This window comes from Acyrthosiphon pisum, chromosome A2 (genome assembly GCF_005508785.2).
Source record: "Acyrthosiphon pisum isolate AL4f chromosome A2, pea_aphid_22Mar2018_4r6ur, whole genome shotgun sequence".
Classification (NCBI taxonomy): Eukaryota; Metazoa; Arthropoda; class Insecta; order Hemiptera; family Aphididae; genus Acyrthosiphon; species Acyrthosiphon pisum.
This window is the reverse complement of record NC_042495.1, coordinates 510,579-528,237: the sequence shown is the minus strand read 5'-3', so window position 1 is coordinate 528,237 and position 17,659 is coordinate 510,579. Positions and strand designations below refer to the sequence as shown.

Genomic DNA, 17,659 nt, shown 5'->3' with positions numbered 1-17,659 from the left:
ATTATTATTATTATTATTACGAGCCGCAGTCCGCTGCGAGACGGCTCCGTGTGCGTATATAATATTATACATTTACACGCAGCGTATATTATATTACTATATTATAATATTATATTTAGTCGGTAATATTATTATAATCGTTATTATTAAGGACTCGGCCGGAGAGACGCGCACACTTCCCCAGTTCCCCGGGTGTATTATATTATTATTATTATTAAGATGCGCGTAATGTGGATTTGTATGCAGACGAAACGGCATTTTTCTGGAGTCGTTTATCGTCATATAGGTACCGCGTGCGCCCGCTGGTGATGGTAGGTAAACATAATAATAATATTATATTTCGCCGGGGGGGCCGGTGCTGCTGCTCCATAGGAGTCGCGTCTCCCGCGCTAGAAACAGCGGTAATCTTCACGTCAGCGGCCGGACTACCGCCCCGGACACCCTCCTTCCCAGCAGCGATCACAATTCGTTGTCCTGCAGCGCGAGCGCGCGCGCGCGTAAATTATCATCGGTAATATCCACGTGAAATGGTAATTTTTTTTCGGCGATTTGCGCGTAAATCACGCGGCGAGCGAGAGAGACTAAATGCCCCGTGAAACTACGCGCTCGTAAATATAGATAGAATAATAATATATATTAGTAGTAGGTACCGGATAATATTATTTTTATGTTCGCTTCTCTTTGTAAACGACTGCATCGTAATAATAATAATATAATATATACACACCGCACGTCACAGCGACGATGATAATGTGCTACGAACCATATTTATTAGGTATAGGCACAACAAGTCGATGATAATTTGTGAGTACTGTTTTTAAATGATTTCATCTCTGCAGTGCTATATTATTATTTAATAATTTACAATACTGAGCAAATATGTTATCTGCAGCCGATACTAATAAATAATTAATATATAATAAAAAGTAATATGTCCAATCGTTATCCTGGGATGACGAGGTCAAGGAAGCGTTCATGTGGGTTAAAGTTTCTGAACTTTCAACGACTAATAATGAATTGTCTTGTAGGTACCTGCCGGTTATACTATATTATAATATCAGTATGTCAATATATTATATCAGCTATCACGATAATCATTGAATCATGATTTCATATTTCACTACAATAGATACCACATTGGAGTGAAATGTATTTATTAAATAATCTACCTTTATGCATTAACCAAAAGATTGTAGTACTGAAAGGATGAAACGTATATTTTATATAAAAATATATTAAATCTTATATTTTTACGTCTTGCGCTTCAGTTTTAAAGTCGCGGCTATGATTATTTTTTTCAAATATTTATTCATACAATACATCATGTATTTACTTATTTAATCTATATACTTTACACTACGACGCTGTCCTGTTATTTATAAGTTATTATAACTATATGCATACAGTATACTTAATATAATATAAGGTACCGACGGTTAAACGTAATATCTGAGTCCTGCACACTTGCACAGGTATATTTATTATATTCATTGGAAATATTACATTTCACGTTACATCATGTTATGATTATTTTAATGACTTGTTGTGATGGGTCTTTGGACTTCACGATTTTGCTATTCAAACAAACGGTACATATTCTGAAAAGTAAAAAACATCCATCTCTGAGCCAAACACGCATTGATTTATAGCGCACTCATGTGTACGTATCTTAAATATTCATAATTTGTGGCGTATGGCAGTAATGGCACAGACGAAACGTACGGTGTTCATCGCTGACCGATTTGTTTAACGATTCTGATTTTTAAGTATGGGCCCCGCCATGTCGTTCGTTCGTGAGCGGTGCAGGTATTATTATTGTATATATATCTATAGGTAATAACGGAAATAAATTCGTGCAGTTATTTCTTTGCGATATTGGTGGGAGAACCGGAACCCCCGGTAAGTCATATTATTATTATAATACATATAATATAGACTACCTATAGTCATACTGATATGGATACATAAGACGACTCGCGGTTGCGAGCAATGTCGGCCCGTAAGTATTTATAACTTTTGTCACCCCCCGGCGAAACAATATAATGCCTCTTGCATGTATCTCGTATGTAGATTCTTCAAAATGTCCTAAATGTTTATCGTTTAAATAGTCGTTATCATACTTTCCCGATCAAATTATGAAAAAAATGTTAAATAATTATGTTTTACTCAATACTTGGCTGTCCCCACAAAGGCATGTGCTCACTCTAGCCCCTAATATAAGAACCGACACTGGTGGGTTATAATATATTATTGTATTTATATTTTGCGTATATTATAGCAAATACACCGCGGCCGTATCATTTCCTCGGTCGACTGTCGTTGCATTTTTATACAGCTTTTTCGATGCTCCTTTATTCCTCTATTATGTATTATTATGTCCTAGTCCGACGGTGGTATTTAAATTGTCGTTACCAACGCCGCCCTGTGACAAGAACTGACCGTCAGCGTTCGGGATCCGTAAAAAATTACCGCGTTGAGTAAAGGTCAACTATTAATACGCGTATAACAGTGTTTGTCTCACTGTACCTGCAGTATTGAATTATCGCGTCTCCCCTCACACTCACACAATTTGTGTATTAAATTCGAATAACGTAACTTATAATATAGCGCTTGGTCATTGGCGAAAAAAACTTGTTTTCAACTCCGTGATGGTGTGTTTGTCGGTTGAAAATGAATAGCTATGGCACAAGGAGTATAGATTGATTGTATACCAATATCAAATGAAATTTATTCTTCGTATACCTATATATATATATATATATACACACGTGAAGGACGATTTGTTATGTATGTATACCTCCTACATGTACGTATATATTATATTATTATATATGTATCTAAACAACTTGTGTATAGGAAAATATACTTTTTCCTATATTTACTGAAATTTTTTTCTTTAGAATTCTGAACGTTATCATTAACTTTTTGTACACATTTTATATCCCGTTAGGTTTTTTTTACCTTCTACGGAGAATGATCGATGTATGACGAACAAAATTAGAAACAATGAACGCAGGTCAGTATGTAATATAAAGACAAAATAGCGGAATATGAGTGTCAGTTTGTCACACGTAAGATATGCGTATTGTAAGTACGATGATCGATGTGTATGCAGCAATTTTGAAAAATAATACTAGCTTATTCGTTTTAATGTGGTTACACGAGTTTATATTATATATGTATAAAAAAATAATGACCGAGTCAATATTTAATACCTAGAATCGAAGACGCGACTGTATATAACGTCTATTTTTTTGCTATAGTCATATATTTATGGATGATATGTGTTTATAAAAATCATCTCGATCGTAATTAATGTTTTCGAAAACGTGCTTATTTCTGTGTTCGTCGCACATTTTGATAGTCATCCATATTAAGTAATCGAATTCGATGACTGAAAAAATAAGCAATTCAACCGTTACAAATTATATTTTACTCATCATATAGGTATATTAAATAAAAAGAATATAATATAAACAAATACAATTTAATGTAAAAACTCATTTAATAATGACTGCGAGGTTAATGTTCTGCAAAGTTGTAATTCAAGTATACTGCAGTATGTATGTTACAAAATAAACAGTTTAAATAGAATTTCTTTCAATACCTAGTTTATTTAATTTAAATTATTTACATATTAAAACATCGTTATTATAAAAGTCATTGGGAAAATCAAAAAAGGATCATTGGAAAGATGATTGATGACGTGTTAGATACGATGTAGCTATAATAATGTAATATTAATTATTATAATATATAGGGATTATGTATCTACTGTACATATATTATGTATTATATGTTTTTATAGCCATTAGAACATTCTAAGTCATTCTATGTTGTCTATGTATATTGTATACAGTTGAAAACTGAAATAAAACATATTATTATACATATATATATATAAACTATAGATATTTATTGCATTTTTATGTTTGTGCGCGTGTAATGTATAAAAAGCTAATACAAAAATGTATAATGTAAAATGTTGGTATAGGTACCTATTGATAAATTAAAATTGATAAAAATAAATATACAACACATGTGACCACGATCTTAGAAGATATCTCCTTCTAGATATCGTCTAAAACCGTGCATGTGACTATTAAAATGATGGGCACGCTATCTAATTAACTTTAAGTATATCAAATATGTAAATTATGGCATCATATATAAATAATTTTATATATAATTTTACATTTTATAATAATTTTACTTACTAATAAACGCTGCCAATCGGTAACCGAATCAGTTGAATGGATATATAATTATTAGGTGTAGGTGGATTTTGACGAAAAAGAGAAAACAAATATAACGATGTACCTATTTATGTTATAATGTATCCATTATGTGTATATAAATACTTTAAACTTAAATAATTTGTACTGTAAAATGCACATATAGGTACTTGATATTATGCTTGTGGAATTGAACGAAAAGTTCAAATCAGAGACTCGGGTTAGATTTAAACAATATGAATAAAAAGTCTTAAAAAAAATGTATGGCATAAAACTATAAGAATTCAATATTCTACAATTTAAATATTTTTGTTTTATAAGTATGTATTTTAGGTAGAATTTTAAATATGCGTCAAAGCATAAGTATATTGTGAACTTCAATAATAATAATGATACTTTATAATATAGTAAATAGGATTGGTTGCTACTGAATGAAAAACTAGAAATTATCCCTACTTCGAAGTTTTTTATTTTATTTTTATTGATCATAATTATGACTTTTATACTAACGATTAAGTTGATGCATTTGAATGTATTTTTGTGGGCTATTATATTAATTATTGACAAGTAAATTTATATAGTAGACAAGTAAAGACATATTTAAAGTTTACATGCATATTTTTGCATATTTTGTGATTTATTAGTTTTAAGGATTTATTTTTTAATTAACATTTTTTAAAGCATATTTGGTGATTAATGACCTAATATCATTTGAAAATTTGTAAATAAAATATATACATGCAATTTGTGAGATCTCAGTTTTAACTACTTATACAATTGTATCGTGTTTTATCTTAAATTATAATATTATATAGTACACAGTACCTATACATATTATAATACCTACAGTGTATTTTATTTATGTTAATGTTGCACCTTGTTAATAATATTGACTAACTTATAAATAATACATTTTTATATAAAAAAACCCGAGAATTAACTTATCAAACAAAAAAAAAAAACAAACTAAAAAATGTTTATCAATTAAATTCTAAAATTTAACAACTAGATACATCAGGAAAAAAAATCAAATTTAGTCTAACAGTTGTTGTAAGTTTTAATGTTAGTTTAACATAGTTAAAAGTTTTGTGCGCTTGTGCTGTTATAGGCTAATACCACACGATTCATACAAAGGGGCTTCTTCCCTTACCGCATAAGATTCCGCGAGTAACCTGATGTTGTCTAATGCCTTGTATAATATGCATAGTCGATTTAATACAACTTTTTTTTCTGTAGTTAGAATATATTTAATACAAATATACAATGTTAATATGTACAATGTACTTACTTAGATAATATATAGAATATTATACTTATTATAGATATGTAAAACGTCTTAACACAGAATTCAACGAATTATGGACTAAGATCTATTGATTTGGATTGTTAGTCCTATCATATTTTATTTAATATTTTTTTAGTTTTTAAATATATTTGTAACTAAAAATAATCATTGTTCGTATTATGTGTCGACGTGGTACTTAGTTATTACTTAATTAATGTTATCATATTTATTAAATGTTGTCTTAAGCTCTATAATTATTATTATTATACTGCGGAAACGTGAATTAAACTATTTTTTTTCTGATGCCTGACGTATTTTTTAAACAGGTGAACTGTTATTATATTAGTCGGATTATAATATTGTGTTTGTTGTGTTTAATCTTGTTAAACTGATTTAATCCTTTATCTATGACTACTACATGTCTACATCGTTTTTCTACGGTAAACCATTCTAAATTTAATAATACATTAAATACATTAGGTACGTCTTTGTATAAAGTATAATTTAACTAACATAATTCTATGTTTCTCAATGAGAGTGAACATAAATATTTTATTCGGCACAATTAGAAAAAAACATTCATCAATGTTAATAATATAATTGATAAATATTACAATGTTACATAAACATATTATAATGTATACCAATAAGTATTTAATTATTTATTACTGGCAGAATTCATATTTGGATACCGATATAATAATATTGTAATAGGCTTAACTACCTATTTATTATTTTGTAAAAAAAAATTTTAAAGTAACACATGGCCCAAAGGCGTCTTAAATTATGCAACGTTTCTCAGGAAACTATATTTGCATTGAAAATGTATTATAATAAGCCGCCTCACTACGATATGCAGTTATGCGTCGTGCGATATTGTATACCCGTTGGCGACCCGATAGATCATGACATGTTACCTATTATGTTACCTCAGTTTTATTCGATTCCTTCAATAACTGAAAAATTAAAATCATTGTATTGCAACCAAAGTCTGTATGCCTATATGCCCAAATTTACCTACTTTACCGACGAGCTTGAATCGTGTCGTCGATCAAATCATTCAAATCGTCTACGATTGTGTGTTTATATGCCGCCGAATCGGACTCTTAATATAATTACGTCGATGGAAACCCAACTTTAATATTAACAATTTATTATTAGTAAAAGAATATATTTTAATATAGACATTCGTTTTTCGTCGGTCTTTGAACGACACGTCATAACGCCATATCCATCACGCGTCGACTTGGGCACGATGTAATTTTTGAGGAAACGGATCGACTTCGTATAATTTTCCATCGAATAATCTTACAGCATTGGGCCATCGCTCTGCAGGAGAATACCGAACGCGACGCGTTATTGCTCTTATTCGTGTATAACGGGATAATGTCCGCGTATACGCTAAATCGTTCGTTTTTCCGAGTGTTTATATTGTATAATGTACAGTAATAATACACAATTGGGAAATTCAAATTTTATACTTATGCACGCATATTATTTTATTGTTGTTTTGACAAGGATGCCTCGAAAAACGATGACGACGGTACACACGCGGAATCCGTTTTTCTTCGATAGTTTTGTATTTTTTTTCCTTTTCCATTCCTTATTTCTCGTACCATTATTACAATTATTATTATTATTATTATTATTACACGTATAATACGTATACATAGACCTACGGGGCTTCACGTTCTATACCTACGTCCCACCTATTGGCGAACACCCGAAAACCCATTGCACCGGAACGGAACGGTAGCACTGACAGGGTTTCTCATTTTGTCGTCAACAAGGTCAACTACACGGCAACAACAACATATATATATATATATATATATATTTATGTTATAAGTAATACATGTCCGATCGCATTGAACTCTTACACACGCACACATTTAATAATGTATATATATATATAATATACAGTGTACACGCGCACACACACACATCGCATGTCATTCGTATAAATATATAATGTGTTCTCCACGAGTTTATGATGTATTATTATATTATATTATATATTGTTGTTATTTTTATTATTTATTGCGTTCACCGTTTCACGTATAAAAGCTATTATTTTTATTTTTTTTTTACATAACTTTTTTCCAGGTGGAAATCGACTTCCGGATTTGACAATGACGAATATAACGACTAATGCGTTCAGTCGGTATACATTCACAGTTCACACTCGGGTTTTTCGTTTTTAAATTGGATTTTGCTTTTCTCGTACTCGCGCTCCGTCCTTTATAATATTAGTATCCTCTATTATATTAGTAAACCTACAGTGTTCGCCGTCATCGTTATGACTTAACAACATGTGTCACGATACAGCGAAGTCGTTGCGAAGACCGCGAACCCGATAAAAAATAATAATAATAATAATCAACTGGTAAATGGTTTGTTGTCAGAAACGAGGCTATGTTATAAAATGTGTTGCATATATCTATTATTATATCTATTCTGTGCATATATAGGCACAGCTAGATTGGTTTTAAACGGGCCGTTTAATATAATTTCACGGGCACGCCGGCCCAAGGAAAATGTGAATATTTTCTTTTTTCCGTGCTTTTTCTTAAAAATTCGGAAACGAGGTCGGTTGTTGTCGCAAATAATAGAACGACCTGTGTAAGCAGTCTTCACTATATACGAATATTATTGTATACATTTCAATATTTGTACGTTTCTCATTAAGTTCGACCACATAATACACTCGTTCAAAATACAACACCTAATTTGTACATACATCAACATCATTATTTCTACAGTTATATATATTAGTATAGGTACCTCTACTGATATAGGTATTATTTTTGTTTTTGGTGATACGATCTCCGTAATGCATTGCGTTCCCGCGTGTAAGAACTGGTTTTAAGGTTTGACGGCACAGGTCTAAGTTCGTAATGACCCGAGTCGCACCGAATAATTTGAATTAAGTCGGATATTGAATAAACTAAAATACAGTTTTGACATTACTTTTGGTTCATTATAGTTTTAAAAAGCGAAAGTTAATGTAATAGTATAATCATTATACGCCATTATTATCGTGTTATAAAAAAAAACAAAACAATTTCTCACATTAGTTTCGAAAATTATGACAAATCGTATTTAGAGTATCTATTAAAATATGAAATGTATACAAATAATAAAATTATGTAGAACAATATTTTGGTGTTTTCTAAAAATTATTTTCTATTTCTTAATGATACTCGCATAATATTTTGAACTGATGATGTGTTCCATAAAGTAGGTACCTATAACTCACATTGGAATATATTATTTATAACTGTAGTTAAATTATTATTATTAATTATTATCATGGTGTATTATACTATATTTATATATATTTTAGATACAGATTTTAATACGGGAGTTATTCCGTATCTTCTAAATAATGTTTGTGTTTATTTAATAATATTTTATAAGTCAATTTAAACGGAGATTTGTAGATTATATTTCTATATTATCATTTATTTTCTTTATTATAATATTACCTACCTATATCTCGAGCTATAGATATAAACTAGCATAGATATTTTTTTTTTTTTTACAGTTTCATGTTGTTATTGACATGATCTTATATAATTAGTTATACACGTTACGAAACATTGTTTGGATTAGGTGCATTTAATTTGTAGGCATGAAAATGATCTATCTATAAGTACTTATGCTAATTGAATGCAATAAAATAAGTACGTATATAGTTGTTCATATATTCAAGAATATCACTTCATTAATGCCAAGCTTGTGTAAACTTTTAAGTGTATAGTTAGATAATTTAGTAAATGATGCACTGCTTTTATTATGACGTAGAAAAAGAACCACTTAGCCGTGGAAATGTCGTATATTATATACTTATTCATTATGTAATGCATCTGATTAAGGGTTTATTAAAAGATTAATATTTACCTATATATGTTAATAGTGGTCGCATAATGAATTAACAGAGAAAGCGAAAAAAATGCACATGAGGATATATATTCCCCGATTTAATATACTTTTTTATAGGAATTATAGAATAATAAATATTATAAAAATAACTGTAATAGCTTGTTTTAAGGTTATTTTAATTTTATTAAGAGCTGCTTTTTAAATTTATACTGCTTATACATAATATTATAGCCAATTTTAAAGAAATGTCAAGAAATATTAAAATTAAAAGTCTTAAGCACCTATGTGTAAAATATAAATACTAATTTAAAGTAGCTTATAAGACGTGGTCACATGTCATTGTTGCGAGATTATAATATAGAAAAATGGTATCGTGCGAAACAGAACCAGCCATAGTTTAGAAACCAAATTAATATACAATAAAGAAGACTACAATATTTAATGTGTCGTACTCTTTGGTATTAATAGTATTAGGAACCTTAAAAAAAATGTATTACCTATTGATTTAAAACCAGTTATTTTTATGTTTTTTAAACTTGAGAAATTAATTTACATTAATTGCATATATCACATTAATTGCAATGCTACGACACACCAAATATTGTCTTATGTATCATATAGGTAATAGCCAATAGGTATATACATTTGGTTTCTCAACCATTATAACTGTAGCTGGAGTGGTTCTTTTTTGCGTCCAACTGTTTTTGCAAACAATTTATGGGCGTGTTTCATCCTTTTATAAAAAATGAATTAACGTCTCTAATATAATAAATTCATTTAAGTACCGTATTGTTTTTACGGTTTATTTTTGAGATACTTATTTCATTTTTTAAATATTAAATGGTCTAAAATTAAATCAAACGGTTACCAATAATGAATTGCAATATCTAAAAATGTAATCCTATTATGACTGTCGAAAATCCTTTCTAAAGCAGGTATTTCGTATTACACAAAGAAAATATTTTTTTTTTTCTAAGATAATTGTACTAATCTGTCTAACCGCACATCGGCTAGATTTAAATTTTTAATCATCTGCATTAAATCAAGCCTAATACCTATAAAATGTACCATAAGATGTTTCATTGGATAGAATGTATGATGCAAATAAAATAAAATAAATGGTGTTTTTTAAATACCGATATTTTAACAACTACTGTTGAATAGACGAAACTCTGAAAATACTTCATCAACACGAAGATTAGGTTAGGTACATTTTTTGGTGACTTGGTAAAATATATTATAACGTTATTTAGTAACATTTTGATCGTGTGATTTGTAACCATTTTGAACAGTATTATGTAAAAAAAATTCACTGCACTCTGCATGTACGTGTACCTATATTCTACACAACGATTAGGTAAAATATACTTAAAATGAGATTTATAAAGTCTAACTATATTTACTACGCGCAGTAGATGATGGGAGCGATGAATTTGCATTACAGTATCTAATATTTGCTGCTGGTCAAGACGTCGTAATATTAGGTTGTGCTATACATCAATATGGGTACGTTTGTATTATGTGTCATACGTGTAATTATTTCGGTGCGTATATTGAAAAAAAAGAGAAATGAGCAGCTCGTGATCGCAGTGCGCTGCAGTTGACGGACTGTTTATACGTATATATTATAAATTATACTATGTAATATGTATATACTATATATGAACACGAACAGCTGAATCCAATTAATCAAGACACTGCGCGAGGTCTTATACTTCGGTATATATATAAATATTATATGCGTGCGCGCGGCAAATAAAACCCCATCATATACATATTATATAGGAACGTTCACGTTTTTACACCCACTGAATGTGTTAATGTGTTAACTGTGGTAATTTATTAATTTTTTTCAATATAAAGAACTACATAATATGACGTTCCTACATCATAATAATATAATACAAGTGGTCTGAAGAAAAAAAATAATCGTTTAATTCATATATCACCCGAAGTATAATAATATAATATTATGTACATGTACCTGCGCCTCAGTGTGCATGGTCTCGATGGTGTGAATAAAAAGTCGTCTAGATGATAATTATAATAACGGTGTGTTAATAAAAAAAAAAAAAAAATACAAATAAAAAAAAATAGTATAGAACGTGCATGTAAACGGCGTGCATTTATACTGTATACAAGTATGTATTATATGTGTATATCCACCCGTAGCACTGGTTGACTGTGTACGGTATATACAAGGTCGTCGATTCGATGGCCCTCGAGGTAGCAAACGAAATTTATCGAGTGGTCTTATACGTCGTGGTATACATATAAATATTTTGTACCTATATACCTACATTATATATAGGGCCACCGTGTCGAGTGTCCCGAAGCGAATGACATGTAAGCGTCATGTGCAGGGTATATCTACCTCCTATTGGTACTCTATATCTCCGTGTATGGAATGACCTGGAAAAAAAATAATTCAGAAGTGCGTAAATATATTATAGACAATGCATGGTGCGTTTCGTATATTATTATGTATGCACACGCGGAATAGAGAAAGGCTTTGGACTTGGTGTAATGAGTTTTTGTTGTCTGCATTTAAGCGCACAGCAACTGGCTACATAATAGTATACCTGATATATAGGCACCTTTACTGCTATGGTAATGCGCGATGTATTCAGTAGCCCTGTTGGATGGGTTTTATATGCACATAATACAGGGTGATTAACTAAGGTAGTCTCCTCACTCCCGTTTTTCCTTTGATAATTCACTTAACTATTCAAAATATGATTTTTGCAAAATGTTGTACACTCTAGGACGATATTTTTAAATACTTGGATTTTTCATGCCCTAAAAGGAGTGTCTTGTATCGAGACTTTTTTATCTATGTCAATAAATAATTATTTTATTATTAATATTAAAATTTTAACAAATGTTCGTATTTTTTCCACTGATTATTTTAAAAAGTACTGAGAAATTTCTACTTTTGACTCCCAAAGTAAAAATTAGTACAAATTTGCTACCAAAATTCTCCCGTGATATAGATGATAGGCGCTTTTTTTACTAGAAAAATGTGTCTTTAGACAGACAAAATAATAAAAAACACACATTGTAAAATCAATACATATTTAATATTTATATTGCTCAGAATCTAAAAGAAGTTTTGTATCGTTATACAGTATTTTCATTAAATTATGCAAAAATAGTGTAGAATAGTATTTAAACATATACCCTTATCAGTTATCTGTATTAAAAATTAAATTACAAAAATAAAAATTTAAATAAAAAGCATAGGTGAATTACCTTGTAGTTTGTAAAACATTGTTGTGTACATATCTTGTTTGGTATCGACGCCGAATTGTTTAATTATGAAGCGAATATTATACTATTATAATATTATAGTATTTTATAGTACTACCTATTAGTGTTTTTATATGGTATCTTCACACTTTGAAAATGATATCTTGCGATAAAAATTACATATATAGTTGTTTGTTATCAATATTATTATAACCATATCTGTACCTATGCATATAGAACGCGTAGTACACAGGGCGGGCCACAATGGTTTTCTGTTTTCTTCTCAGTGTTGATTTCATCCAAATTTGTAGATTCTGCGTATTAATGTCTGTTGTTATAATATAATATATTACATACGTAATATATATCATTATGTCGCGTTTCATTTAGAGATTACAAATTGAAATTTCAACTATGTAATAAATTGATAATATATGGTCGTATTATGTGTTTACAGGTGATCCGATGATGTCGTCCATGAAACCGGCTCCACTGCAGTTTGTCAAGCTGGCACCGTCCGATCTCTATCGTTCGGCACAAGACCAGCTGAACAAAACGGCTGCAGTGGTCGTCAAGCCAAAACCAAAAGAATTTGATGCCGAATGGCAATCGGTGAGCAACAGTTATAAATTATAATATTAATTCATTAAAATATATATGTACCTAATAATATAAACTGTTCGCAAAATATAATTTACTGCAGATTGCTACCTTCAAAAGTGATAAAAATAAAAATAAATTGTCTCGAAACTCGTTAGATATTCAATGCATATAGGTACTTTATTACTTTAATAATTTAATAATATATTATTTAGGTATTAATGAGATTTTAACAATTTCAGTTAATATATAATTTATATTATGTACTTATTAGTTTTATTTAACTCGATCGTTGTTGAAATTATACGATTTTATTCTTAAAGTAAACATATCAAACAAAAATCAAGATATCTGGTTGTTCGTAAAGCAAATAAACATTTGGATAAAATTGGCTTTTTAAAAAAAATGTGTAAAATATTCGAGATTTATAAAGTCAAATGATTCTAAAATAATGATTTAATTTATTTCTGTATTATAATAATATGTTCGTTGGAATAAGTACGTATGTTGTAAGTAGCCTAAATCGCCCTAATTTGTTATGGAATGATTGGTAATACCTATTGTATGTATTATATTTGTAACTCTATTAACATTTTTTTTATATTATCAAAGCGATAGAATCAGTATTCAGTAGATTTGCGGTATAATAATAGCGGTAATATGACAACTAGTTTTGTAATAATTATCGATGCGCGAATCGTAACGGATGTCGGGATGTATACCTATATTATGTACCTAGTGTGTATAAATATAATGATAAACTGATATTATGTTCGTTCGCAGGACTTGGACAATTGGAAAAGTAACAGGAGAAAACAACAAGAACACATTATCGAGCGACTGGTAGAGGTGAAGAAATTTGAAACGGATAGGTTGGATGATGGGTTCCGGAAAAGGAGCAAAACGTTTAACGAGATGATACAAGAAAGGTAAGGGTAGCCATAACTGGTCACATCATTTCACAGGTATATACGACACTTTTGATCGTAGCAATGTCATACTTCCCATTCAGTTTTTCAAAGGATTTTACTTTTAATACATGACGTATACAAATAAAATGCATTTGTATGAAGAAAAATAATGTTTTTGAATATCGTCAAATTAATTCTATTGACATTCGCAAAATAATATTGTGTGTTCCTACATAATACATTAATACGCGTATAATATACGCAATCATATAGGTATACATAGTATTTCATAAAAAATATATATGTTAGATATTATTTATTATTCATATACCTCTGCAGTATTCGTCCTAAATGTATTGATATTTTCGTTTCGTAATATTTTCTACCTGCTGTAATCGAAAAGTCACCACCATATTATAAATAGGTATAGCATTCAATATCCTTAGAATTTAAAATGAGGATATGATTGAATCATTAAAAAAATAAAAAAAAAAATAACAATCAATAATGCAATAAAAAAATTTAAAATAATTGTATGCGAAATGTATAAAAACGTATCCTTCGAAAATAAGTTTTATGCTCTTAAACCATATAAATGTATACAGTAACGTGCATTATTTCATAATTTTGCTTTGTTTAATATTAAATGTCCTAACCGCAGTGAAAGTATTTTAAAATTGCCTTGTTGGTTTATTTATCTTTGATGACTTATTTCATGGTTATTATATTATTATTGTTTTATACAATGAAACATAAAATATAAATCGGCTCTTAATTGACTTAAATGGTTATTCATTATAATGTGTGTATAGGTTTATATGCATTATTATGCATAATAATGTTATATTTATTCAATGGTTGTTTTTAACCAAATATTTGGAACTCTATGCATTAAAAACATAAGGAAACTGTTATTACGACTAAAACATGTTTGAAATATATTTTTTAAATATTATATTTATTAACTTTTTGTTGTGAACAATACATAATTTTCCCAAGATTTAAAATAAATATACGTAGGTACATAATTATTCGTTTTTGCATGTTAAATTAACTTTGCAGATATATGTGGTATTGTGGTTAAATAATTGAAGGCAAGTGTAAATTACGTCGATTGCGTGATTTAAAAATTATTATTCTTCAAATCTCTACATCTGCAAATACAAATTGGTATTTTACGTTTTCATACGTAATGAGATTTAGTTGGAAAATAATATAATGTTAAATTATTATTTGATGGCGTACAGTTAAAAAAACATCTTGTTTCTGATTGTGATAATATTTTTATTGTTGAGAAATAGCTTGGTAAAAATAAAAGATAGTTTATTTTTAAAATTTGTTAACTTTCAGGTGTAAAAATATCCGGAATAAAGTTTTCGGGCATTATTGGTTATGAACTGCAGATATGATTTGTTTATACTTCTTAATTACAATTAAAATAATGGCTATAACACGATTCCGAAAATTTAATATATATATATATACACGATTCTACATAGTTTTAAATGCAATGTTGCCATACTATTGTTTGCTCTTGTTATTATAGATTGTAATTTTTTCTTTGGTTGATTGTTTATTAAAAAGAGCAAGTGCTTACCTTCATCTAGCAGGCTACTTAATTAATTGGTAAATATAAATTTTAATGACATGATAAAAGTATAATATCATGTATATAAAAAATATTATCTATATTTTATACAAATATAAATTAAACAATTAAAAGGTAGTAATAAAAATTCATTAAATATAAAAAAAGGATCAGCTATTAATCAATATTATACAGTTATTACCTATATAACACATAAAAATATTAAAGTTGTCAAAATTTTATGAGGTGTATTAGGTTCGCTATACGCCTCATAATATATAAAAATATTCAAGTTATCTAAATATAAAATAATATATGGTGTACATACAAATTATAATATATAAGTTATTATAAAATTAAAATAATAATTTGAAAAATATTTTGACGATTGGTATTTGATAATGTTGATGTCATACGAAAAAAATTAGTTTTTCTATCAAATAATTAATGCTTATGAGTTATAACATTTTCTATAAAGCCTGTCATAATTAAACAATTCTAAAATATATCTCAACATAAGTAAATAATTAACCATACATTTAAATTACAATATACCTAAAACACGATGACCCAACGATTCCAACAATGTGTAAAATGTAAACTAAAATCATGTTTTCTGAAAGTTTAATTTTCAAAAGCCCAGTTATTTAAAGCACAAAACAAATGTTACAATAATAATATATATTTTATTTTTGGAATGGCAATGTTGCATTTTAAACATGCGGAATCGTGTATGTATATCAATGTATATTAAAATTTACAAATTTGCGGAATCGTTCTCCACCGATATAAGTAAACATGATAATTGTGGTGTCCCATACAAAGGTTAATAAGTAAATATTATATGTTAAAACCATTGAACAAAAATAATAATAATCGACAAATTTAAAGCAAACATTTTCATAACACTTTATGGACACTTTTGAGATAATTTTTGTCCAATTTTTGTTATGATTTCACGAGTGATTTCATCATATTTGTCTATTTTTTTGTTGTTAAGATTTCGCAAGACAGGAGATAATACTAGCTGTAATACGAAAATACTATTTATACTGCATACGCTCTGTAAAATACATGTTAATATATATATTATATATTTAAAATGTTTGCCTTGCTGAGACCTATATGTAGCAGTAGTTATATCGTACAACGATATCAACTTTGTTGTTCTGGTCGAAAAACTATCCATCTACATTCTCTTTTTATTCATTTTGAAAAGTGTGAAACATAACGTAGTATTACATCCCCGTAGACATACGAAACGCGTATTATATTATTATTATGTACATACAATTAATATACAATACAAATGACTGAAAAAACAAATACATGATATCATATGTGTAATACAACCGCTGAGCGATTAGTGTCTAACTACCTATAGTACTTACCCAACTATCGGATATTCGGATATAGGATTCAAGTGTCCACATCCACATAACGGTAGAATATAATCTTGTTTTACGTCAAACGCAAACGAGGAATACCGTTTTTCGTTTCGATCCCCTCGTAATTAACACAAATATCAAAATACCAGCTGTATATAGTTGTTATAATATTATTATACCTTAGAAAATCAGCGGCATTTAATATGTAGGTATTATTATATTATAATCGAATGGATATAGTAAAAAAATCGATCATATACACACGAGTACACGACTGTCACCGCATTTAATCCGCCATATTTTTGCGGGTATTTCCGCGCTCGACATAATTTAATATATATTATGTACTGAGTTTTTATATATAGGTAATCTCCAAATAGCTTTTTTCCCTAGTTGTTATTCGAAAACCAAAAACCTATAAGGTAGCGCCCGAATATCTGGTCAACAGATAAATAGTAGGTACGTTATAATTATATAGATGTTAGGTTTATCTAAATCGTTTGGTCTTGTGCGCGAGT

General features: G+C 29.1%; 1 protein-coding gene across 2 annotated transcripts in view; it reads left to right on the top strand.

Annotated features, from left to right (window-relative positions):
* The window catches only part of LOC100569280, a 59,194-nt gene that overhangs the window by 20,186 nt on the left and 21,349 nt on the right, over window positions 1-17,659 (top strand). For both annotated transcript variants that reach the window (XM_003246590.4, XM_003246589.4), the window contains exons 2-3: window positions 13,112-13,266; window positions 14,038-14,183. In XM_003246590.4, coding sequence (XP_003246638.2) covers window positions 13,120-13,266; window positions 14,038-14,183 — 293 coding nt within the window. In that variant the 5' untranslated portion in view covers window positions 13,112-13,119. The remainder of the gene's footprint in view (window positions 1-13,111; window positions 13,267-14,037; window positions 14,184-17,659) is intronic.